The following is a 24281-nucleotide window of genomic DNA, read 5'->3' on the forward strand; positions in this document are numbered from 1 at the left end:
GAGTACAAGAACAGGTCATAAGATATATGTCAAGCCTTGTTAAAGCATAGGACAGAGGACTCATATCAGAAAAGTGGAAGAATAAAAGACAAACCGTTATTTAAATTTGGACTGGTTCTCTCAGGTCTTAGGATAGGAGAAGTAGCATGTTCTGAATAAGACACCTAAGATGAGATATGAAAGTCATAGTTCAGGCCGGGTGCGGTGGTTCACACCTGTAATCCCAGCACTTTGGGAGGCCGAGATGGGTGGATCACCGGAGGTCAGGAGTTCGAGACCAGCCTGACCAACATGGCAAAACCTGTCTCTACTAAAAATATCAAATTAGCTAGGCGTGGTGCATTCCTGTAATCCCAGCTACTAGGGATGATGAGGTAGTAGAATAGCTTGAATCTAGGAGGCGGAGGCTGTAGTGAACCAAGATCGCACCACTGCACTCTAGCCTGTGCAACAAGAGTGTAACTTCGTCTCAAAAAAAAAAAAAAAGAAAGTCATAGTTCAGAAAAGTCCAGGGTTTAATGATGTGGATAAAGCTTCTTTTGTGCAGTGGCTTATAGCATCTTATTGGGACATGAACCCTTAGGAGTATCAGATGAAATTTGTGTACTTTTCTTCCAAGAAAAATGTACATACCCACCGAATGTATGTAACATGTGATTTCAGGAGTTCATTGATGCTCCTCCTCCCCTGAAGACCATCCTTGTTTAGTGCAATACTCTCTAAAATGGAAGTGGGGTGGTGCATGCATCCCAGGGGCATGCAGAATGATCCACTGGACTATGGACCCTTCTATGCGTATTTATTTTCTGTCTTTACAAATTTTTTTTCTGTAGAGGTTTTATATTGCATATACTAGCATCATAATATATGCATAACATTTATATATACGTAAGTAAATTTGTTGTAAGAACTCAAATTTTTACTAATAAGGAGGCATAATTCAAAATTGATAGACTACCACTTTAGAGAGTGGTGCTAATTAAGTGTAAATTCTACACTCTCTTCCTCTTAAATTAGAGGGCCAGTGATCAGAAAATAAATCAAGAGGTTTCCACCGGTGGCCCGGAAATTTTGGACCTAGTGATGACAAGTCTATTTGCCCATACTTTACTCAGCACTTTCACACATGCCTGGTTTGGTCCCCCGAGCAGTTCTGTGAGATGATAGGTATGGTAATAGAAATCTCTAAGAGCAGGCACGTTAACTAAATTCTCAAAAAACTTAAGAGACTTTCCCAAGGGCCCTGGGCTAATCAATGGTAGAGCTAGTACTCCTAGCCTTGGCTGCTGACCACAAATTATGTGCTCATTTCACTGAACAACAGGGATAAGTCAATCATTATGGGTTGTCTATGGCCCCATTGCTGCAGTTACTAGTGCTCCCTGAGGATACGGAGTTGTCCAATCCACGGCTGATCCAGGCACAAGGATAGAAAACATATTTTAGCTACTTGATCAGAGAGTTAGGAAGCTGAGCTAACAATTCAGCATTAGCTCTCTCCTGTTGGTACTGTAATACCAACATATTTCAAAACAGATAGAGGACTCTGGAAGAGTTTAGATACATCTATGTACAAAAAAGATTTACAATGGGTTATTAAATGGGAGTTCTGAGGCTGGCTTCATGAGAAGTGCCAACTGCTCTTTCTCCCAAATTTCCCCTGGTGCCACTGTCAAAGACAAAGTACTCATCTAGATGGATTGTTGTTCTGACCCAGAATGACATTTCCAACTTTTCTTATATATAATCCAATTTCTGAACTTCCTTTTCAGTGATATTAAGTGGAATAGCATAAAAAAGTCTTTTGGCATTAAAGATAATAAATGTGTTCAGCATTGCTCAGGTATCTTTGCTCTTTGCCAGTGCATTAGCTGTATTGATTTTAGAATTTTAAATGACCCTTTTTACTAGACTTGATTAATGTCCCCTCCCCAGATCTTGGCTACCTGCTTCTTCTCTCTTTGACATGCAATTTTCTTCCCTTTCGCACTCCTACAAGTTAAAGGTGGCTGACCTTCACTCGACCAAGGGTCAAGAAATGTTGTGAGGAGTATGCTTTGGGCCTGGTGATCAGCCTGTAAAGAGTGGGCTGGTCGTGGAAGGGCCAAGTCTTCAGTCCATTGCTCTATGTCCACATTTGAGCCCAGGCCCTGGGAACACTCACAGTGGACCTCCTGGCTTGGTAAGTACCAGCCTGTTCTAATATGTGACTTCCAGAGAAGAAGCATTGAGCCAGACAGAGAGCTTGCAGGTGAAATGAGATCTCTATCAAGAGAGGCTAGTTCAATCCAAATATCAGTTACTGTGTGAGACAAAGGTTAATTTCCCAACACTTCCTCTAATTAATTAATAGTGTCTTCTGTTATCCTCAGAGGATATGTCATTTAAAATTCTGTTCACACATTATTTTATTCTGCCTCTGGAACTGAACTATAAGCTCCCTGAGCTACCTGAGGATGCTGTGGCCTGGTAGAGCTTTGTACACCCTCCCAAGCTTCTCTCAGGGTGGCTGGTCCATGGTGGATGATGACCCTTAGGCCAGGCTTGTCCTTCTCTTCAGGAAACAGGTGGATGGGAGGTTGACCACTCCTTCCCTGGAGATGGCTACTCCTGAACCAGAATATTTTCACTTTTGACTGTTTATCTTCTTTCATAATATTTTAAGAGTAAATTTGTTGTAAATAATAAAGTAATATAGCTACATTATTGCAAATTTGAAAATTTTAGGCCTAAAAATTATCCTTAAACTTCTACACAAATGCGCCTACTCTCAGCATTTTTTTACATATATGTTTAACATATCTAATTATAATGACAGCGTTCTTGAATATTAGATTTTCAAGATTGAAAATTTTATTCTAGGAAGTTTTTCTTTTGTTCAGTCATCATCATAAATGTTATTGGGATACCAAAATTTATTTCACTATTCATCCTATCATTATCTATTAGATATACTGTAAGTTATTTCCTCATTGTTGTTTACTGGATATACCATGTTTTGTTTCCTCATTGTAATCTATTAGGTGTATGATTATTTTTTTGCCTATTTTTCAGTTGTCTCACACCGATGATGATTAAGTGATTATTAAGTGAGCATTGGCTTAGGAAATCTGCTAATTCAGATTCAGTTTGACAAAGGTCATTATTATTATTTAGCATGATTTTTGCCTCTAGCTGGTACTCAATAAATGCTATTTTATTTCTTTTGCTATATGCCAGATGGCATAGTTCATATTTGATCCAGAGATTTCTAACTGTTTTATCACGTAAGTTTGCATGGTCATTTTAATTACTAATTTACAGGGAGTACCAGCATTCTGATCCCAGGAGTTTTCTTTATATGGTTTGGTCAGGTATATATATTCCTTCTTGTCAGACACAGAATATTAGAACTACAAAGGACTATGGCAGTAATCTCATTGGATGGTTCTTCAATTGGTGCACATCAGAATTTCACAGGATGCATAAGAATACCAATTTGTTACTAAATCTGAATTTGGCAGATGAGGACCAGGAATCTGCATTTTGGTTAGGAGACCATGCTAACTTTTTAGGGTTAATATTACATTTTTACCATGTTCAGTCTTTTGCCTTTAAAACTAACTGAATCTTGAGATGACTTATAACACGAGGCAAATATTACAATCACAATTATGTTCTGCAACAGGAAATAAGCTCTAAATGAATCTTAACATTTTACTTGACACATTACTATGTTTAAGTGTATTAAAGATGTCATTGAAAGGTGCAGGGGAGGAAAATGAACTTGATTTGGCAGGTAGGTGTTCATGGTACTATTATCCACAACTGTCTATCCTGATTGACAGCACACACATTACCTCTTAACAGGCATTGTATTCAGTTGCCTCAGATTTAAGTGTATGGCATTTTTACTGAATATTTGAAACTGTTTTAGTTAATAGTATTAATTGCTCATAGACCAACTTTCAGCCACTGTTACAAAGTGTTTAATACATAATAAACCAAAAGTTTCTATGGACATTTGGTTATAGTAAAATTAGATCGAAAATGCCATCTTGCTTAAGTATTACATATTTTGAGTAGGGCAAATGCTTAATAGTGCTGAAAAGGAATATTTTCATATTATAGCTATGGAAACGGAAATGCAGAGGCTCAGAGTTTCAGGTCACTCAGCCACAAGGAACAGAGCCAGAATTGGAGTTCACCTCTCCTGGGTCCTCGTTCTCTGCTCTTTCTACCACACCAAACTGCCCTTTTTGCATAATTTCTATCTAATCAGAGGCACTTGGTCTAATGGCTGGTAGAGATGCATATTTATATTGCAAAGAGCATTGAAGCAAGGAATTTTACTCAATATGTTCTTTTGGAAAACCAAACATGCTTTATTTCATTTTTTTCACAATTTATTTAAACATCTCACATATACAAAATAGGTACAATTTAATTTTTCTGCTTGCCCAAGAAACAAAGCTTCCATGGAACCATGGAAGATGAAAATGAGACTGGCAAAGAACAAACGCTGAATTTGAAGAAGAGGACAACTTTGGGCAAATAATCTGCATACTTTTAATTGGGAGTAAGATGGAAAATATGAATGCTAAATCAAATTTTTTAAAAAATACACCACACAATACAACTCAATACAGGAGTATTTCTTCTGAAATTCTTCTAGCACCATCAACATTCTTCAAGTATCTGAAATACTATTAATTAGCACCTTTGTATCATGAACAAAACAAAACAAGGACCTCAGTTCATCTCTGCCTAGGTCAGCACCTAACAATGTGGATCACACTCACGGGAAAGTGTTTTGAGGTAGTTTAAACCTTTGGAAGTTTGGGTTTTAAACTTCCCTCTGTGGAAGATATTCAAAAGCCACAAGTGGTGCAAATGTTCATGGTTTTTATTTTTCAATTTTTATTTTGGTTTTCTTACAAAGGTTGACATTTTCCATAACAGGTGTAAGAGTGTTGAAAAAAAATTTCAAATTTTGGGGGGAGCGGGGGAGGGAGTTAATGAAATTGTATTGCACAATGCTCTGATCAATCCTTCTTTTTCTCTTTTGCCCACAATTTAAGCAAGTAGATGTGCAGAAGAAATGGAAGGATTCAGCTTTCAGTTAAAAAAAGAAGAAGAAGAAATGGCAAAGAGAAAGTTTTTTTCAAATTTCTTTCTTTTTTAATTTAGGTTGAGTTCATTTATTTGAAACAGACTGGGCCAATGTCCACAAAGAATTCCTGGTTGGCACCACCGATGTCCAAAGGTGCAATATCAAGGAAGGGCAGGCGAGATGGCTTATTTGTTTTGTATTCAATGATTGTCTTTCCCCATTCATTTGTCTTTTTCTGTTTAAAGAGAAGAAAATAGATACGCAAATCATCACTATTTCTGAATCTGATAACATCTGAACCTTTGATTTCATAAGAACCACTGTTTGGCATGTGTCCTTCTGAAGATGTCTGTCCCAGATCAACGAGTTCATTTTTGAAATAACAGTACCAAGGGTGTCTTTAGTGGGAGGGGCTCTCTATCAGTCTAACAGAAAACCAACCAACCAACCAAAAAAACCCCACAACATTTCAACGCACGTTCCAAATGACTTATGTCTACAAAGTCATTTTTAGGATTGTTGTGTGTATGTCGTCTATGTGTGTCTTTGAGAGCAGGACCTGGGTGGGTATGTAGTATTGCTGTTAGTGAATTTTAATTTTTCTTATATTTATAGCATATTGTAGAGAAAGCATTAAAAGTTAAATGTAGGCCATACTAATAAGTAAAATAAAATACACATAACTATAAATTATAGTTTAAGCCACTGGAGTCTCAAGAAATTTTACATTCTGGGCATACATTATCATTTAAAAAACTTATGCTAAAGGAAAAACAATGCATGGACATAGCATACATTTCAGTATTTCAGAAGGCACTATCTGATAAGAATACTCTGAATTTATCATCTGAGTTTAAATATGAAATTAATATGCATAAATAAATAAATATAAAATACATACAAAAACTGAATTTACTTATGAAATAAAGATGAAATAAGATAGTTCTCTCATTCTTCTGTTAATTTAACCCTCCCTTTAGACCCCTCCTTGTGGGGGATCTAAGTTAGAACCCCCCATCCCACTTCCCAAAGCTATTCCCATATTTCACTATTACTTACAGAGCAGCCATCTACGAGAACAGTGTAAGTGAACCTGCTGTTGCCCTCAGCAACAAGTTCAACATCATTAGAGCCCTGTAGAATGACAGCCTTTTTCAGGTTGCCAGTCTCCTCATCCATGTATGCAATGCTGTTCTTGCAGTGGTAGGTGATGTTCTGAGAGGCATAGTTGGCCAGCAAGCGCATGAACGCAAGTTGGGTAGCCATTTCCTTGGAAGTCACTCCTTCTACATTGTATTCAAACTACAGAAAATAAGATGAAATTCCAGTTAATTGGAGAAGGACTCAGACACTAAGAGTGAAAAAAAAAAAAAAAAAAAAAATCTCAGGAAGAGTGGACTCAGAGCCAAGCTTAGGAAAAGGGTACTTTCAAAGAAAACTTAATTCACTTGTCTTTGAAATATCAGTTACCCAGATGAACAAAAGACCTAGTAGACTGAGGCAAGGTCATCTAAAAACATTATCTGTTCCAATTAATCCTTTTTGCATATGCTTTCTTCTTTAGAATAAGAGAATGAGAAGGTAGAAATTCTGACATTTTTCTTTTTCTGTAATTTTGTAATTTATGGAATTCCAGTAGGCATTCAGTAAAGTTGGTGAAAAGGTTTGATTAAAAATTCAGAAAAGCTGCTCACATTCTGAAAATGCATATGCATGAGTGTGGGGTATATGCTGGCCAGTGCTCCTTCACACTAAATGACATTAGTCAGTTTTTTCAATGACTACCAATTAAGTCAAATTTGAATAATAACTTTGAATTACATGGATGTGTCCAATCAATCCATCTTCTAATGTGCAATTTAGGACAAAATTGGAACCCAGGAAATGAACAGGTTTTTTTTTTTTTAATAAGCCCATTTTTGTCAGAGATTAAAATGCAGATAATTAACAAACAGTTCTACCAAAATATTATTTAGCAGAAGGAGAGGTGTTTGTGGGGATTCCTCACCTGGCTGCCAGCATTGATAGTTTCTCCTAGCCAGACGTGTTTCTTGTCCTTAGAGCTCCTATACCAGTTCTTGGCTGGGATGTTTTCAGGTTGGGCCCGGATACAGGTTTCGCCAGTAGAGAAATCACAGTATACTTTGATAGCATCCATAGTGCATCCTTGGTTAGGGTCAATCCAGTAGTAACCTTTTAAGAAAATAACATTCAGATCATGAAACTTCTCATTGAGCAGAACATAGATTCTAATAATAACTAATGAAAGATACTGACTCTAGTAAGTAACATTTTTGATTGTCTACCCCACATTTAAGAAGAAGAGAGTGGCTGTTTTTAAGATTAGACAGTTCCTTCCCTCCCCTCCTCCATGAAAAATCAAATCAGGGTACTTATTACTATGAAAAGTGCAAAAATACATTTTAAGAGAAATGAGGTTGGGTGCTGGTTGGGAGAAGATGATGCTTCATTAATTGTGTGTGATTTCACATAATGTAATCTTTACCCAAATGCATTTTCACTCTAAATGTCAATGGAAACTAATTTTGAAAAGCTCAACTTGTGAGAAGGGTCAGTCTGGTCTGGACATCTTGACCTACCGCTGCTCCACTCTGGGTGGCTGAGTCTCAAGTCACGGCATGTGCGAGCTGGGTTCTTTCTAGAGCCTTCAGGAGTAAGAAGGGTCTCAATCTGGTTGTTGAGAGACTTCAGAGTAGCATCAACTTCATAATCCTTGGGTCTGAGAGAAGGTGCTGAGCGAGGCTGGTCAGCCCTGTAGAAGTCTCCATCGTAACCAAAGTCATAACCACCACCACTTACACCTGGAGGTCCAGGTGGGCCAGGGGGACCAGGGGGGCCCTGCAAAGGTGAAAGTGAGAGAGGAGAGGCTTTGTACTTTGTTACAGTGAGAGACATCCATGGCAGATTTTCGTTGAGCTTCACACGGAAGCATGTTCTAATAAGTAAAAAATAATCAAATTCAAATAAATAAATAACGTGCTCCCAGGCATACTTGCAGGGATGGGCTTAACAAGCCCATTGCATATAGACAATTTCCAGATATTTTAGAGGATATATTGAAATTGGGCTAACTTTAATGGGTTGTCATAGTTGTCTTGGTTTAGTCTGAAGAAAATATTCCTCAGGTCAGTGATCTTCTTTATTATTTCCCCAAATCACACTTACAGCAGGACCTTGGTGACCCTGAGGGCCTCGAATGCCAGCAGGTCCAACTGTACCAGGATGTCCAGTGCGACCATCTTTTCCAGCAGGGCCAGAAGGACCGGCAGGGCCCTAAGGAAGACAGACACCAAGTGCATGTGAGCTGGTGAATCCCACCAAGGGAGCAGCAGCCTGGGGCTCACTGCTCGCTTTAGCTTCTATTTCAGAGATGAACTGTCTTCTCTTGAGTCTACCTACCCTAGGACCAGCAGGACCCACGGAGCCAGGAGCACCTTGATCACCATGGTGACCCTTTAAAGAGAGAATAGGAAAATCACACTTTCAGAGCACATTTCAAGAGACGGATTTTTTTTTTCCAAATTGAATGGGAAACTTTAGTTTAAATGGACTCCGGATTGAGAAAATTGAAAATGTAAAGTGGGGCTCTTGTCTCCCATTATGTCTATTATATTCAATTATTTTTTTCACAACCTATTTCAGCAGTGCAATATTAGTCATTCCTCTAATTATGTTTATTTTAAGTGGGGTTGAAGGACATTGTTGCCAGGAGATTTTAATGTATGTATATTTCTATCTCCCTCAATCCTCACCTTTCATGTTGGGATGAAATAGCATTATCTCCAAGAGTGAGATGGAGTTAGCCAGAGAATGGGAAATGGATATTACAGAGGCTATATTGGAACAATAGCAGTGAAAATATGAAAATCCTTCTGAGCTGAAGGCCTTCAGGGTCAGTTTATGTGCGAGATGGCTACAGTTTACTTACAGCGAGACCGGGCAGACCTTGCAATCCATTGTGTCCCTTTAAGCCAGGAAGACCTCTGGGCCCCTTATCACCGGGCTCTCCCTTATCACCACGAATGCCTTGTGGGCCCTATAAAAAAAGAGAAGGATGGATAAGACTTACCGTTTTAAAAAAATGATACTCACTTCACCACAAATACTACTTAATTCATTTACAAAGGTAACTCAGGACATGTAAAGGTCTAGCTAAGCTCTCACCTCTGCTAGTAATCTGCTTTAGTTGCGCTATCTGTAAAGTGGCTAGATCCTTGTAATCTTTTAATACAAACAAGCAGAAGAGATTTAAAATAGCTCAAGTTATTTGTATCAATTCTCAGCATGGACTGAAATGTTTTAAAAATATTAAGTCTAGCTGAAATATTGTTTATTTTCTTAATGGATGTTTTGGACTGATTCTCTCTAAATTTTAATTTTGTAAAGAAATCTTCAGCATGTACATACACTAGGACCTCTTGGACCAACAGCACCAGCAGGACCAACAGGACCAGAAGGACCCTGTGAAATGGAAAAGAAAAACACAACTTAGCCAGGCCCAAGATTCCTCTCCCCACTCTCCCACCATCCCCAAGTGTGAGGAAGTCAGAAGCGAAGCCCACGAGAATGCTGCACTGAGGGAATGATATTCACAAACTTACAGTTTCACCACGGTTTCCATGTTTGCCAGCAGGACCCACGGGGCCATGAGGACCAGGTGCACCTGCAGCACCAACGGGACCATTGTTGCCAGGGTAACCACGCTCTCCCTATCAAAGGCAAAATGAAGCTTAGCATCAATCTGGGTTGTATTTTAATCACTACTGAATTAGAGAAAGATGAAAAGTGTACTGACCTTGTGTCCGGGTTGACCATCGCGACCTGGGGGACCATCGTTCCCAGGGTTGCCCTGTGAAGACACCACACAAATTAAGGTTGTTGGCGAGGCTCTGCTGCCTACCAGCCCCTATGTTGTGGCTACTCTGTCTTCATCATTTCCAGTGCTCAGTAGTAATGAACCCTCTTTCAGACTGTTAAAACTAGGGATAAAAACCTGCCAACCTAGATATGTTTTAGAGATGTTTTAAATACTTGGGCCCAATTTTGCAGTGTGCTACTGAAAAGCCCATTTTTTGGCCTAAGCAGTTTTTCATATTTTCAATACTAGGTGTAGATATTATGGAGAAGCTGACCATCTTGTTCAGAAATTTGGAACAAGAGAACCTCTGCTGAGGACATAAAGTTTCACACAATGAAATCCTGCTCGGTTTTATTTTACAAACCAAGTGTTGGACTCACATCACGACCAGCTTCACCAGGAGCACCATTGACTCCAGGACTACCCACAGCACCAGGAGGACCACGGGCCCCAGGAGGGCCGGCAATGCCAAGAGGACCAGGTTCACCCTAAATAGGCAGAGAAGATAAAATGACATTCCCCTCATTGGACAGAATGCTAACCTTCCCCTCCAAAACAACCCTATTCAGGAGATTCTAGTTGAAGAAAGAAGGTAAATTGAATGTGAATGGGTCACACAGTGGTAAGAAGTATCATCAGTATCATCCCTGCCCTCCTTCTCCACATGTAGATGGCCAGCTTTATGTAATCACGGGATGTTGCTCTGTAAAAAGTGAGCCTCGTGTCATTTAGTATCCCAAATGAAATGAATTCATAAAGTTGATAGAGTTTATGGAGATGAGATGGTTTCTAGTTGTTGTCACGTATAAGGTTTAATGGAATGATTCAGAACTTCCAGAGTTTCATTCTTCCTACAGGATAAATGATGCCAGCATTTCATATTGCAGAGGAGTAAATGCAATTAGAGATTGTATCGTTCTTAAGCGCGTCGAAAGAACAAAAATCATTCTGCATAATTTTAAGCTGTGTCTTTATAGTGTGTGTCTAAGTAAGGTGGTATTAAAGCTTCTTAGACAAGTGACATGTGATCTGTATAAAGAAAATGCCATGAATAAAAATCTTAAGTGAAGTTATTCAGTGATCAATCTGTCACATTTGAAGTGGCAGCTTTTAAAATCTTTTCTTATGTTAATGGAGTCAGAATATTGTCAAGCACTCACCACAACACCAGCAACACCTGGTAGACCACGTTCACCTCTTGAGCCAGGGAGACCCAGAATACCAGGAGCACCAAGAAGACCCTGAGGACCTGGAGTGCCAGGAGGTCCCTAAATGGAGAAAAAATACTGAGTATTATGGGTAAGAGCCTGGGTGATAACACAGGTTGGCTTGAAGATTGTGAGAATAAAGTGTCTTCAGCTTAGAAAAAGGCTAATGACCTCATATTACTAGGCAATATCCTTGGATATCTTTTGTCTAGTGATGACAGTGAGTTTACATCTTGGCATGTATACTTCTGTATTTGATTCATCCTTGAGACCAATGGCACAACATTTAAAAATACGTGGTTGAGATTTATAAAGACACTTGGGGTGGTGAAACAGAGTTTTATGGCCTCGAGGCAGGGAAACAAATAAAATAATTTTATTTTAAATTATTATGGATACATTATAGTTGTACATAGTAAGAGGAGTTCCTCAAAAAACTAAAAATAGAACTACATAAGATCCAGCAATCCCACTGCTGGGTATATACACAAAAGGAAGGAAATCAGGCTGCGTGGGGTGGCTCACCTGTGTAATCCCAGCACTTTGGGAGGTCAAGGTGGGTGGATCACCTGAGGTCAGGAGATCGAGACTAGCCTGACTATGGTGAAACCCCGTCTTTACTAAAAATACAAAATTAGCTAGGCATGATGGCGTGTGCCTGTAGTCCCAACTACTTGGGAGGCGAGAATTGCTTGAATTGGGGAGGTGGAAGTTGCAGTGAGCTGAGATCGTGCCACTGCACTCCAGCCTGGGCAACACAGGGGAGCTCCATCCCAAAACAAACAAACAAACAAACAAACAAAAAGGGAATCAGTAAAATCAGTATCTCAAAAGGAAGCAAATTTTGACTTTGGCATCTAAGGTCTACTAGGGGCACCTTTCAGAGTAGCACTAGTACTGGACAGTGTATGTTTAAGAAATTGGTAACTTACTGAGATTGATTAATTTGTAGTAGAATGGCCACAGCAATGGGACTCTGTTCTAATCCTGGTACCAGTAAGGTGCCCTCAATAGCTTAAAGGGCCGCTGTGATAAAACTGAGTTCCCTCATTTATTGTCTTCCCAATTTTGTGCTTTGTGAGCATCTGAGGAAGCCACAGCCCCTCAGTGTGTGCTGGACAGATTTCCTGGCTCAGTTGAGCTCTACTTGAGAGCCTACAATACTCATCAACAAATTGATGCCACTTGAAGATTTGTGTAGGGGCTTTATTTTAATTCAACATAAAGTATTAAGAAAGAGGAGTTGGAAATCACTTACAGCAGTACCGGCCTCTCCAGAGGGACCCTTCTCACCAGCAAAGCCAGGGGGACCAACAGCACCTCCTTCTCCAGTTCGGCCAACTGGACCTTGGTCACCACGAGGACCACGAAGCCCTTCTTTCCCAGAAGGACCAGGGGGACCAGGAGGGCCAGAAATACCCTATGAGCAAATGTACAAGGTCATTTTCTTTCTGTTAATCAGCAAGGGCCTGGAAGAGAGAGGCAAAGATTCTAGATCTTAAGATGCAAACAATGTGATGCAATAAAATAATACCCTGGCCATTTTGGGGAAATATTTATAGTTTTTAACATTCTTTCTTGCAGAAAGAAGCAACTCCTGTCTTCCTTCATGAGGCTGTAACAAACCAAATAATGGAGGAGAGACTATGGCAAATTTCTGTGAGGAAAAACAATGCCATGCCACTGGTACCCTGGCATATTGGAATCAGAACTATGTAGAATGATAGGAGTTAATGATAAATGAATGGGACTCTGAGTTTTGAAGGACTCTGCCTTTTCTTTTTTGTTTTCTTTCTTTCTTTCTTTCTTTTTCTTTTTAAAGAAAACCAATAGAGGCATTTTGTTCATAATTGAGGAATCACACACGCTCTCAACTAGGTTTAATTAAATGTCTACAGGGAATGAATATTTTTCTGTTATGAACCTGTAAAAGGATTCCAAGAAATCAACATCTTTGCTATTTTTTTCCCCTGAAACCTTAACCAGAAGACTTAATCCTTGGTAATTAATTAAATTTTCTTGAGTCCTGACAGGAGAGTCTGACTCAGAATTAAATTAGAGGCCAAACCACCTTTAAATTCAGGAACAATTATACCTTAACAATGGTGGCAGAATGTTAGCCATAAAGGGTAATTAAATATAGAAATATCTGATATGTGGCTAAAACTGTTTTTTTTTTGTTTTTTTTTTTTTCTCCCAAAGAGACCATGCCCCTGAAAGGGGACTGGGGTTCACATGAGTAAAAGCCTCTAAAACTGATTATTATAAAATATAATGTGTGATGGTACCATCTTAATGGTTCAGAAAAACTGATTTCAGACCAGGAGAGTAATAGTAAATATTAGTGATGTGTTTTCATGAAGAGTTTCTTACCAGTTTTCAACCAGAAGCCAGGTCTTTTGGCTAGAGTAAATGAAGACACATGTTTGGAGTGATTTACTTACAGAGGGTCCTGGGGGACCAGTCCGTCCAGCAGCACCAGGGAAACCAGTCATACCCTAAGAACCAAGCACATTAGAATTCCACAGTCAACATCAACTCCAAGAATTTGGGTAAGATGGGAATTTCTTTCTTTTTTGTTTTTTTGAAAATCAGTACATGTGACCAGGGATAGACCAAGGAGTAGGAGGTAGGCAGATTTATATAGGGTATTCTTTAGCCAGGACCCTGAAGGCCTGCCTTCTCCACACATCTTCCTTACCAGCATGCCACCAGTTGCAATGCCCATATTTTGCATTAAGGTTTGGATGGTCCTTTCTGAAATGCTGACATATTATCTTATGGTTGTAAAGGTATGATGCTAAGATACTATGTCATTATTACACATTAATGTGTATACATTAATAACTATCTTTACCACCTGGCTGAGTGGTAAGGAAATGGGCACTTAATAAATAATGATATTCATGAACAGAAGAATAACAAATGACCTAGAACATTCAGCACTGTCCAGTGAGAGAAGAAGTCAGTAAAGTTCATTTTTGGGTCTCTAAAGAATTGTTGTCATAGCATTGCCTGCAAAGGGGAAGGACATGGTCAGGCAGAAGAAGGGGCATATTAATAAACAGATGAAAGACACCAAAGAAATATTTTTTCCTACTTTACAATTAAACTGCCTAGGGCCCACCTTCGTTATTACCTCAAGTGAGGTGATAGCAACATACACTGAGTTCCAGCTGAGTTCAAGTTAACATCGATATCGGAATTGCTCTGAATAGAATGAACTTGAATCTCAAAAGTTTCCTCATGGTAGTCCAAATTTACCAAAAATGTCAAAACCTTCAAGTGTCCTTAATAGATTCTGAAGAAAGAAAAGTGGTGAGAGTCCATTGTAAATACTCACAGGGGGGCCTCCATCACCACGACTTCCAGCAGGACCAGGGGGACCATTTGGACCCTAAATGCAAAGAAAAAAGTGGGGTCAAATCACAAACAAACTCTTATAAATGTTACTCTTTTCTTCAAGAGGATCATTCCCACATCTCTTAGAAAAAAATGTGGAAATAAAAAATGACTATCTGTGTCAGAATGTTCTTCAATATTACCACCCTTATGAAGTTATCAGAGAATTAAAATAAAACAATATTTATGAAACTTTTATACATTGTAAAACAGCGTGCAAATGTTAACCCTTCTGTTATTTTCCATCTTCTATCTGGTGTATTCCCTGTTGCATAGTAGGCACTTGACGAATATATGTTTAATTGTAAGATCTAATGGGTGGCTGCTGTGTGGACCACCAGTGAATTCAACTTACAGATGGGCCAGCAGCTCCAACGGGGCCTGTGGGACCAACGACACCGTTTTCACCCTTAGGCCCTTTGGCTCCTCTTTCTCCTTTAGCACCAGGTTGACCAGCAGCACCCTGTTGGAAAGAAACAGTTAGAGCTCTGGTACTCCGACCCACTCTACTCCCCAAATTAGGATATTTTCAGATTAATCTTCATTATGTGATACTCACAGCAGGACCAGCAAATCCATTGGGGCCAGCAGGACCGACCTCACCACGTTCACCCTAGGTGGGAGAAAGTATTTAAAAATGTCTTATCAATCCTAGGTTCATCAATGTCTAAACATCGTGAGGTGTGAGTATCCAAAATGACCCAGGTTCTTACTTACAGGGCTTCCCCGAGGACCAGCAGGACCAGCAGGACCAGCAGCACCAGCTTCACCCTATAATGGGACCAAAGATGAGTCTGTTAATGTGCCTGACATAGATGCTCAAAAACTGGGAGGCAGAGACAACAGTGGTGGACAGGGGGCTATTGTCAGAGTCTGTAGTTGCCGTGGAGGAGAAAACTCATGTACATTTCACAGAGTAAAATGAAGTGGATTTTTACTTAATGCTATATTCATTTTGGGGGTTAAGTGGTATGGCTTGTACACTTGAGAAAACACTATAAATCAGTGCCCGCAATACCAGGAGGAGGACATTTTAATTTTTAGATGGACATGGGGCTGATCTATTTGTGGCAATCTTTGCAATACAATAAATAAGATCTATTTTAAGTGGACTGTTCAATGTGAAATGGGCACACTATGTATTATATTGATTTTTTTTTTTTTAAATAATTGAAGGCTTTGAGAAGCCTCAGTACATTAGGATATTGTTAATGCACAACATGGAAAGACTTTAAAACAAATGCTAGGGATTAGAGAATAGATCATATAGCTATAGGAAGGGAAGGGAAAAGTAATTTTAAACACACAGCATTTGTTTCCTGCTGCCCTATCACAATAGCTAGGTTTTTAAATAAGTAGGCTTTATACCAAGCCATAAAAATGAATTGCTGGGGCTCTTTGGGACTAGGGAAGGCAGGAAATTTTAGATATTGCTGTTGGCTCAGTGAAAATTCATGCTTACCCGGTCACCTGTGGCTCCAGCAGGACCAGGGGCACCTACAGCACCAGGAGCACCCTAGTACCAAAAAGGAAACATGTCTTATTAATAACACCCTGTATCATCAAGAGTAAACCTTGTCATTCTTTTTGACTGTGCTTATACAGTGACTGAACACTTTTACTGCACTCTGGTTGGACATCAAGAAGGCCTCTGATGCATTTTGGTTCTAATTATCAAGACTATTAGAAGCCACTCTCAGAAGGAGGGTACTCGAGTAATAAAGGTCATGGAAATGTGTAAGTCAATAGCAGGTCAGAAATTTGGGAGATCTGAACTTTCTGCTATTATAAAATTCCCTGGAGAGCAGCAAATGAGCAGCCTTGTTTGAAACTGTTAGAACTATGTGATTCAAAAGAAAGACTATTACAGATGTGCTATAGTCAGTTTTCAGCTCCGAAGGAGAGGTGAATAAAGGAATCCAGGCCAACTGTGGCCTGGAAGACCCATGAGGCTGACCCCCTAGATAAGATAATTAGACTGTCACGGGACTATCTTCGGCATCTTCATGGCATTAACAGCTAACCTTTGGGGCTGCTCTTTGGGTGATAAATTTCTAGGAAGTAGGTTTGAATCACTATAGAACCTTGTTAGAGGTTCTGGCTTCCTAAAGCATAAGAGAGTTATTTTTATTTATTTATTTAAATCTCTGGTATCACTTGAAACAATCATTTAATGTTCTATTAAACCTAAAGCTTTTGGTCTATGATTTGTACTTGGTATCGTTGACGCTAGGGAAGTTAGAAAATTCAGGATATTATTTTTAAAGAGGTTAAATCCCATTGAATTTTTCCTTTGAAACATGTAAAATGATATTATTAGTCATAGACGCAGGAGAGAAAGGAATATTATTTTATTAAACTTGATAAAGAAAGTGTGTGTAGTTCTAATCTGGAAAACTTCTCAAGTCAAACGTTAAAAAAAAATCTAAGTACAAACAAACATACAAACAAAATTCTACTCACACGAGCACCATCTCTGCCAGGGTTACCAATTTCACCTCTGAGACCAGGTTCACCCTGAAAGCATAAAGCAAGAGCAACTTTTTGTTTTCTGACCAAAATTTTGAATCAAAATTAATATAAAATTTTTTTCTTTTTTGCAGAAGAGGCTATGATACCTTCAGTCATTTAAGATTTTTAGCAATGTCTCGATTCCTTACCATTCTGTAGAATGTTAATCGAGAAAAATAATGAGGAAAAATAATTCAAGGCCATTTCCAGATTATTGTTAAACAATCTTTTCTAATTTCCGTACACTCTCCTGAAGCATAATCAAGCAAGGTACAGATTCATGTGGACAGAATTGTAAAGCAACATCACAATGGGCTGCAGCGCCTGATCACTCTTATGGCATAACTAATGCAGCAGCACGGTTGACAGCTGTTCAATATAGCTTCTTCCCATTAATTAGGGCAGGATGAGGCATTATTGTTAGTGGCATTAAAATGAGCCTCATGTATTACTCAACACCATCTGTTTGTGTGAAATTCCATGGTAGAAAGGAATTTTGCCAGATTAGTGAGTTTAGAAATGTGTAGGTGCTAGGTGGCAGAGGGAAATGTATATAGATAGATATCAAAATGCTACCAGACCACCTGCCAAGAATTGTGAAAACTTGGGCATCCTTGTGCAGCCTTCTTCGCTAGAGTTCATCAACAATACGTAATAGAGTTAAACACTAGGAGGGTACCTTTTCTCCCTTGCCTCCAGGTATGCCAGCAGCACCCCTCTCTCCTGGGAGTCCACTAGGACCAGATGGACCAGCAGTGCCTGCAGCACCAACCACACCAGGTTCACCCTTGAGTCAAACACATGTGAAATCAATTTTAGTGGAGAAAGAAGAAAATGAAGAATCAAACTCTTGAAGAATTCCAATTTAAACAGTTATCTAGACAGGCTTCTTGCCTGCTTTGAAACACAAAGAAGGTCTGGACTATTGAAAGGAGGGAGAATATAGCAGAGAGAGATGCTGTTAATGATACGGTGACTGAAGAGATGAGGGTAGTGGGAGTGCACAGCTGTGATTCCTCTATAACCTGCTTCAATACTCTTAAGGATGGCAGGCACGGAGAAGAAGAGGATAGGACAATGGGAAGCAGAGAGTAAAAAATGTTTACCCACAGACATTTTTCAAGGATAAGTCTCTTAGCCCAGATAGAAAACATGGAAAGAGACCCTGTCAATTGAGGAGACATTTATGTTTTAATCTCCTTAAGAGTAGAGACCGTATCTTCCATTTTCACATAAAACCCTACAATTCCACGTACTTAAAACCTGTTGACTAGCTTCTGAGATAAATAGATCCCTTTGAAAGTACTACCTCACAATACCAAAGTTTCTTTATTTCCTCTCTCCCTCTTACGTTTTTTATTTTTTTCCCAAGAACATCCTTCCATACACTAAAATAGCTTTTTGCAACTGATGTTTACACTTTTTCCCTAGAGTTAAGAATTAAAATAATATGAGTTGTCTTCTTTTTATTGTGGTTAAGGTAATCACTTTTTCAGGAATGTATATTAAATCTATTTTAAAATCGAAACCACAGATTCTATTTTGGAACACAAGTTTCCAGACAAATTTTTGGTGTGAATGTATTGCACAATGAATTTTCATCATCATAAACTCTTATTATTAAAATTCAGACTACTTTTTGAAATTTTACTTTATGGGATGAGATGTTAAGAAGATAAAAAGTTTTTTTCTCTGAAAATAATGTCCAATGTATACAATGTTTCTAGATTAAAACGAAAGTATAAACAGTGTGATGAGAAAAGAGTGACAACCCATACTAATTCATTTATGTTTGGGGAACACAGAATTTCCCCCACAGTTCTCCCTATTGTTTGCTTGCTTAGAATAATTCAGGTCCACTGGAATCAGATTGCTCTTTACTGAGAGGGAAGTCATCACAGAACTGGAAATAAATAAAAATCTGAAAAGCAATTATCTTTCTATTTAAAGGGTCTACTTATTCTAGGCAGACTGGGCCAAACCAGTAATATGTAAAACATAAGATTTTACCTTGTTTCCATCAGGCCCTGGGGGTCCAGAAGGACCTCGGCTTCCAATAGGACCAGTAGGACCGGCAGCACCACTCTCACCTGGGGGACCGCGTTCCCCCTGGAAAAAAGTGATTAGAAGAAGTGTTGCACCATTCATCACTTTCAGTGATACTATTTTACATATGAGAGTTTACACTTGTGTAGCTTCTGAATCTTCGTTCTGCATTTATTAGCAAATTAAAGTTTCTTTTGTTCCTAATTTCTCCACTAGTAAAATGAAGAGATTGATGAGATATTCTCTAAAGTGTCATTTAGCTCTAATGTCCCATGACTACAACTCCAGAATTTGTTGCTTCTAGAGTATAATATCCAACTTTTGCAATTCATTCCCCTTTTTGGGGGAGTCTTTTCTGTGATAAATCCATAGGTAAAAACAGATGCCAGTTATGTGTATTATTTAAAGGAAAAGATTGTGTCATTTTAGTTGAATAGCAATGGCAGATGTAGATAAGATCAGATATTCTCCTATCTGTGCCCCCTTTTTATAACCTTGTGTAATAATGATGTAATAGTTATAATATTCATATGTATTATATTTGATACATGTATTTGTATATGTAATCTATGCCTATCTAAATATCTCCCAATTTACATCTAAATATCACTAGAACATAGCATTCTGTAGCCCAAAATATTTATCACATAGGTCCACATTGTAACTGTTTCAAAGGACCTTGTTATAAGTTGGTTTTTTGAGCTTTCTACATGTGTGTTAACTAGTGACATGATGGGATACTTTCAGGGCAGATTAATTGTTTCAGTGATGCTAATACCCACAGAGAAACTAAGTATTTTTTTCTTTATATGACTACTCATAATTTGGGCTTTAGGCTTTGAACATCAATACACATTGCCAAAATTAACTTTAGATCTTAGTAAGATATTATTTTTCCTTAGCTCAAGTTGAGCCACTGTCACAAATGTAGCATAGTTGTCTATATAAATCACTGATGATAACATATATATATTGATTTATTTATGTTTCTTATAACTATGTAATTATTGGATAGGAAATATGAGCAATGAAACAAAAAATTCTACTATCAACTTAGAAATCTAATTCTCTCTACAGATTACGTCTGACTGTAGAAGGGCATCAGAGACTTGTTGCAGGGTCATCAGTGGCTTTAAGGAGAAAGCACTACTACTTTGTAAAACACATTGCTAGAGTTTATGAAAGTAATGAAGTAACACTTACTCTTGCACCAGCAGGACCAGGGAGACCAAACTCACCAGGGAGACCCTAGACAAAGCATGAGAATAAAACATGAAATTTCTGTGTGATCTCTAAATTCACTTATGATTAAGATATTTGAAAAATTTTGAAAGAGTGAAATAAAGCTGGCACTATCTACATGAGTGCATAAGTACACAGGCTAATAAGAACAACTTTTAGTATGGAAAGATACAGAAAGAGAGAATTTTATTGGTGACAAAAATGTATCCATCCCAGAACTTGGTATCAAAAAATTTGTTTCCCATTATTTAGTTTATTGCTTTTTTAAAAAGTGACAAAACAGACTGTTTCCTTCAATAAAAAGATAAATAATAATGAATAATATTAGACGTTGCCTATTTTTAGCTATATGACAGACCGTCTTCTTAAGAGAAATTATCATATTCTGTACATTACCTAGTTAATTGTATACCCAAGTGTATCTCTTTTATCACTGACCAGCTGTCTCCTTAATGTGCCCCACTGTTGATAAAGGAGATCAGGCCACAGAATGTAACTAAATTGAGGCACATTCATCACAATTAGAGAGAAAATGACTCAGAACTCATGCCCTGATTGTGGATAGCAGTGTCACGTCTGAATGCCAAGAAAAATATAAAAGCAATTTTTCAGGATCTAGTTTGATTGAAAATTGTGCATTTACTTTTTCACTATGGGGAAGGAAATAATTTGTATCTTAATGTTATCAAGAACAATACAAAAAGTAAGGCTATTAAATAAAATATTCATTGATAGATTTTACTTTCATAAGGTGATGTTTCATTAAATCTGTAAAACAAAGTAATCAGAACTAAAGTAATTTGGCTCATTCTCTCCATCAGCACCAACATATGTAAAACACTATCATTAACATATGAAATATGAAATTTTTCTTTTACATATTATAATTGCATAGCAGTGGGGTATTAAACAGGGGGAAATTCTCAAGTTTAGTAGTTACCACTTACTATTACTTGTTTTACTCACCCTTTCTCCTGGTTTGCCAACTTCACCAGCTGGCCCTGAGGGGCCAGGCAGACCCTAAAAATGAAAAGAAATACAAATCTCAATCCTATGGCTATGTTCAGGAGATTTGCTAATAATTGAGTTTCAGGGTGGTGGCTACCAAATACCAATATGAGCATGATTGTGTGTTATTAAAGCATGACACAGAAGTTTGTTTGAAAAAAATGCACCTTTCTTTGCTTTGGTCCTGAAATCATGTTTATTGTGGTGGAGGAGAGAGGTACGGTATGGTGACTTATAGCTGAATAGGCTGACCAAAGGCAGTATTGTGTATGTTTGAGTTGACTTACCTGGAAACCTGGAGGACCAGCGGGACCCTGTTCACCTTTTCCACCTTGGACACCCTGAAAGTGACAGGAAAGAGAGCATAAATAGCAACGTCTGTCACCACTGTTATCTAGCTATATAACTTGGATTGAAAAATGGAGATGGTCAGTTTGAGAGACTATACACATTCTAGTGCAGAAGAGCACAAGAGTGGGAGGAATACTCACCTGTGGTCCAGGAGGTCCCTGAGCACCATTGTTTCCATCGGGACCTGGAGCACCCTAAAAATGTTTAACAGAAAGGCTGATGGTTACCTGTAAGCCAGGTAGTTTAAGATGTCTCAAAGCCTCATGTGTTACTTCCTTAAAATAAGTTTGTCATTTTAGCATGAATTAAACTCATTGTGGGTTCCCACCACAGCCCAAATACTGCCTACTAACTTTTTAAATTTTTAATTTGTGTGGGTACATCGTAGGTATATATGTTTATGGGTTTGCCTACTAACTTTTGATAGGAATCAAGCAAAGTATGTAGATACAAGGCAATTTATAAAGGCCAGAGAATGCTACTACATATTCATACCCTTTTAATTACAAAATGAATAAAATAAAAGCCAAGGGCTTCTGTATTTTTGACCTAATGGATATTCTGATTTGTTTTTGCTCACTGTTTTATAAATTTGGTTTTAAAAAAAGGCATTTTATGATGGTAAAAGGACCCCTGGGGATGCCATCTTGAAAAGAAAGTGACAAAATGATATGAGATGATGTAAAAAAAAAAAAAAGTGTGGTTCTTAGATGAATGCTGTGAATAGATCTGTACACAAGTTAGCACCTACCCGAGCACCAGCAAGACCAGCATGACCTTTATCACCGTTTTTGCCAGGATCACCCTATAGAAAAAATGAAAAACAAAACAAAACAAAAAACAGCCTTATTCATTTAATGTCAAATTCACCATGATGATTTTGGAATGTTGATTTCCTGCTTGTTTTTGTGTTCTTTTGAGCTCCTTAGTCTGTGGATTCTGTTATCTAAGGATGATCTGTCACCATGCAGCTCCATGTACAGTAAGATGTCCCTGTGTCCGTGGAAGCGTGGGGCTCAGGAGATGGATTTTCAGCAGGGATATAAGAATACACTGGAGGTAAACTCTTAATGTGATAGTGGCCTGCAGTTTTCCTGTGTTGAAAGGAAACTCCCTGAGACTGGACTGATTTGCAGGAGAGAAATACTAGAGTTTGGTAAAATGTGGCCACAAAAAGTGCTGAGCGTAAGAAAGTTGTGATGATTCTTACAGTGGGGCCTTTGGGTCCAGGGAATCCAATGTTGCCAGGCTCTCCTCTTGCTCCAGCTGGGCCAATTGGGCCAGGCCTGCCGTCGATGCCAGGGAGGCCCTGGAAGCAGAGTTATTTCAAGTTTACTCAGTGTCAACATATTCTCACAACCTCAAGCTTATGATGCTGCCACGGATGAAACAGAATAGTTTTCTGAATGCGTAGAGCTTCTTGTATAAAGAGTCAATAAATTATGAATCCATTTTCCTTTTCTAACTAGGATGTCGGTACACACATAGCCAATTCAATCTCGTATGTACGCAATTTCCCTCATTTCCTTCTCTTGTCATCCCCTTGTCACCTGCTTCAATTTTCCCTGCCATGTTTTTCTCTCCCCTGCTCTGCTTTCAGTCCTGCATTCATTTGGACTCCATAATTACAATCTATTACTCTGCATTCCCAGATGATATATGTGTCTGATATTTATTTTCAATGTGTTCATGTATAAATAAGCCACAAAATAGACTTGATAAGGGTGCAATAAGTGTCCTTGAAAATATAATGGAAAATTAGCAATACTTACGACAGGACCTTCTTTTCCAGCGGGGCCGATATTTCCAGGGGAACCAGGAAGACCCTATAAAATAAATGAAGATGCTTTTATATTGGCACTTTAACTTACATACTCAAGCCTCAGATTAACTGAAGTCTAACAAAGGCACTTTTCCCCTCCACTTTTTGTTTGTTGCCTAAAGTAAATCATTAGGAATATTAGCCACTAGCTGGGAAGTGTGAAGAGTTCTGAAATTTTTCTTCTATTTTTTTTGTGGCTTTCCTTTTACAGAAATTTAGTGCAACTCACCCATTTATAGATATCTCAAGAAACTGTTAAGCAACATGCTATATGGGCAAAATGTATCACGTTATTTACCTTATAATAGAAAAACTAATACTTTTAGCAAGCAATTTCCGAAGTGGATTTCTTATTGCTATATTTGGTGTCCCTATTGCTTGTTTATGATACAATTACAGTTGATATTCACCCATAAGAGATTATGGAGGCAAAAAATTACTCTATTGCTATGGATTAGTGTGTCTATGGACCTAGAGGTTATTTCTCCATAGCTAGTGTGATGCTGAATACATTATAGCACTTTGTGATTGCTGGGAAAATGACTTCACTTATGAATCTAATAAACGAATAATGTATAGTCCTAATACATTTCATGAACACCTTATATAAAACTCACAAATTAAGATAAAAGATTCATGCTGATAGGAGAACCAACCTCATTTGGATATATTAAAATAGATCTGTTCTTCCAAAAACCTCATAGCCATTGTATCAAGTAA

The 24281-nt window shown here is 38.3% G+C and overlaps 1 protein-coding gene across 1 annotated transcript in view; it reads right to left on the reverse strand.

The window, feature by feature from the left end:
* Positions 1 to 4342: 4342 nt before the first annotated feature.
* COL1A2 (collagen type I alpha 2 chain) overlaps positions 4343 to 24281 on the reverse strand; it is a 36741-nt gene continuing 16802 nt past the window's right edge. Inside the window, 29 exon segments of the mRNA NM_001266337.1 lie at positions 4343 to 5327; positions 6152 to 6394; positions 7101 to 7285; positions 7693 to 7951; positions 8279 to 8386; positions 8513 to 8566; positions 9042 to 9149; positions 9521 to 9574; positions 9715 to 9822; positions 9909 to 9962; positions 10352 to 10459; positions 11132 to 11239; positions 12438 to 12599; positions 13624 to 13677; positions 14523 to 14576; positions 14937 to 15044; positions 15141 to 15194; positions 15299 to 15352; positions 16044 to 16097; positions 17045 to 17098; positions 17772 to 17879; positions 19103 to 19201; positions 20342 to 20386; positions 21347 to 21400; positions 21676 to 21729; positions 21880 to 21933; positions 22491 to 22544; positions 22950 to 23048; positions 23512 to 23565. Coding sequence (NP_001253266.1) covers positions 5181 to 5327; positions 6152 to 6394; positions 7101 to 7285; positions 7693 to 7951; positions 8279 to 8386; positions 8513 to 8566; positions 9042 to 9149; positions 9521 to 9574; positions 9715 to 9822; positions 9909 to 9962; positions 10352 to 10459; positions 11132 to 11239; positions 12438 to 12599; positions 13624 to 13677; positions 14523 to 14576; positions 14937 to 15044; positions 15141 to 15194; positions 15299 to 15352; positions 16044 to 16097; positions 17045 to 17098; positions 17772 to 17879; positions 19103 to 19201; positions 20342 to 20386; positions 21347 to 21400; positions 21676 to 21729; positions 21880 to 21933; positions 22491 to 22544; positions 22950 to 23048; positions 23512 to 23565 — 2751 coding nt within the window. The 3' untranslated portion in view covers positions 4343 to 5180.

Source organism: Macaca mulatta, chromosome 3 (genome assembly GCF_049350105.2).
Source record: "Macaca mulatta isolate MMU2019108-1 chromosome 3, T2T-MMU8v2.0, whole genome shotgun sequence".
Classification (NCBI taxonomy): domain Eukaryota; kingdom Metazoa; phylum Chordata; class Mammalia; order Primates; family Cercopithecidae; genus Macaca; species Macaca mulatta.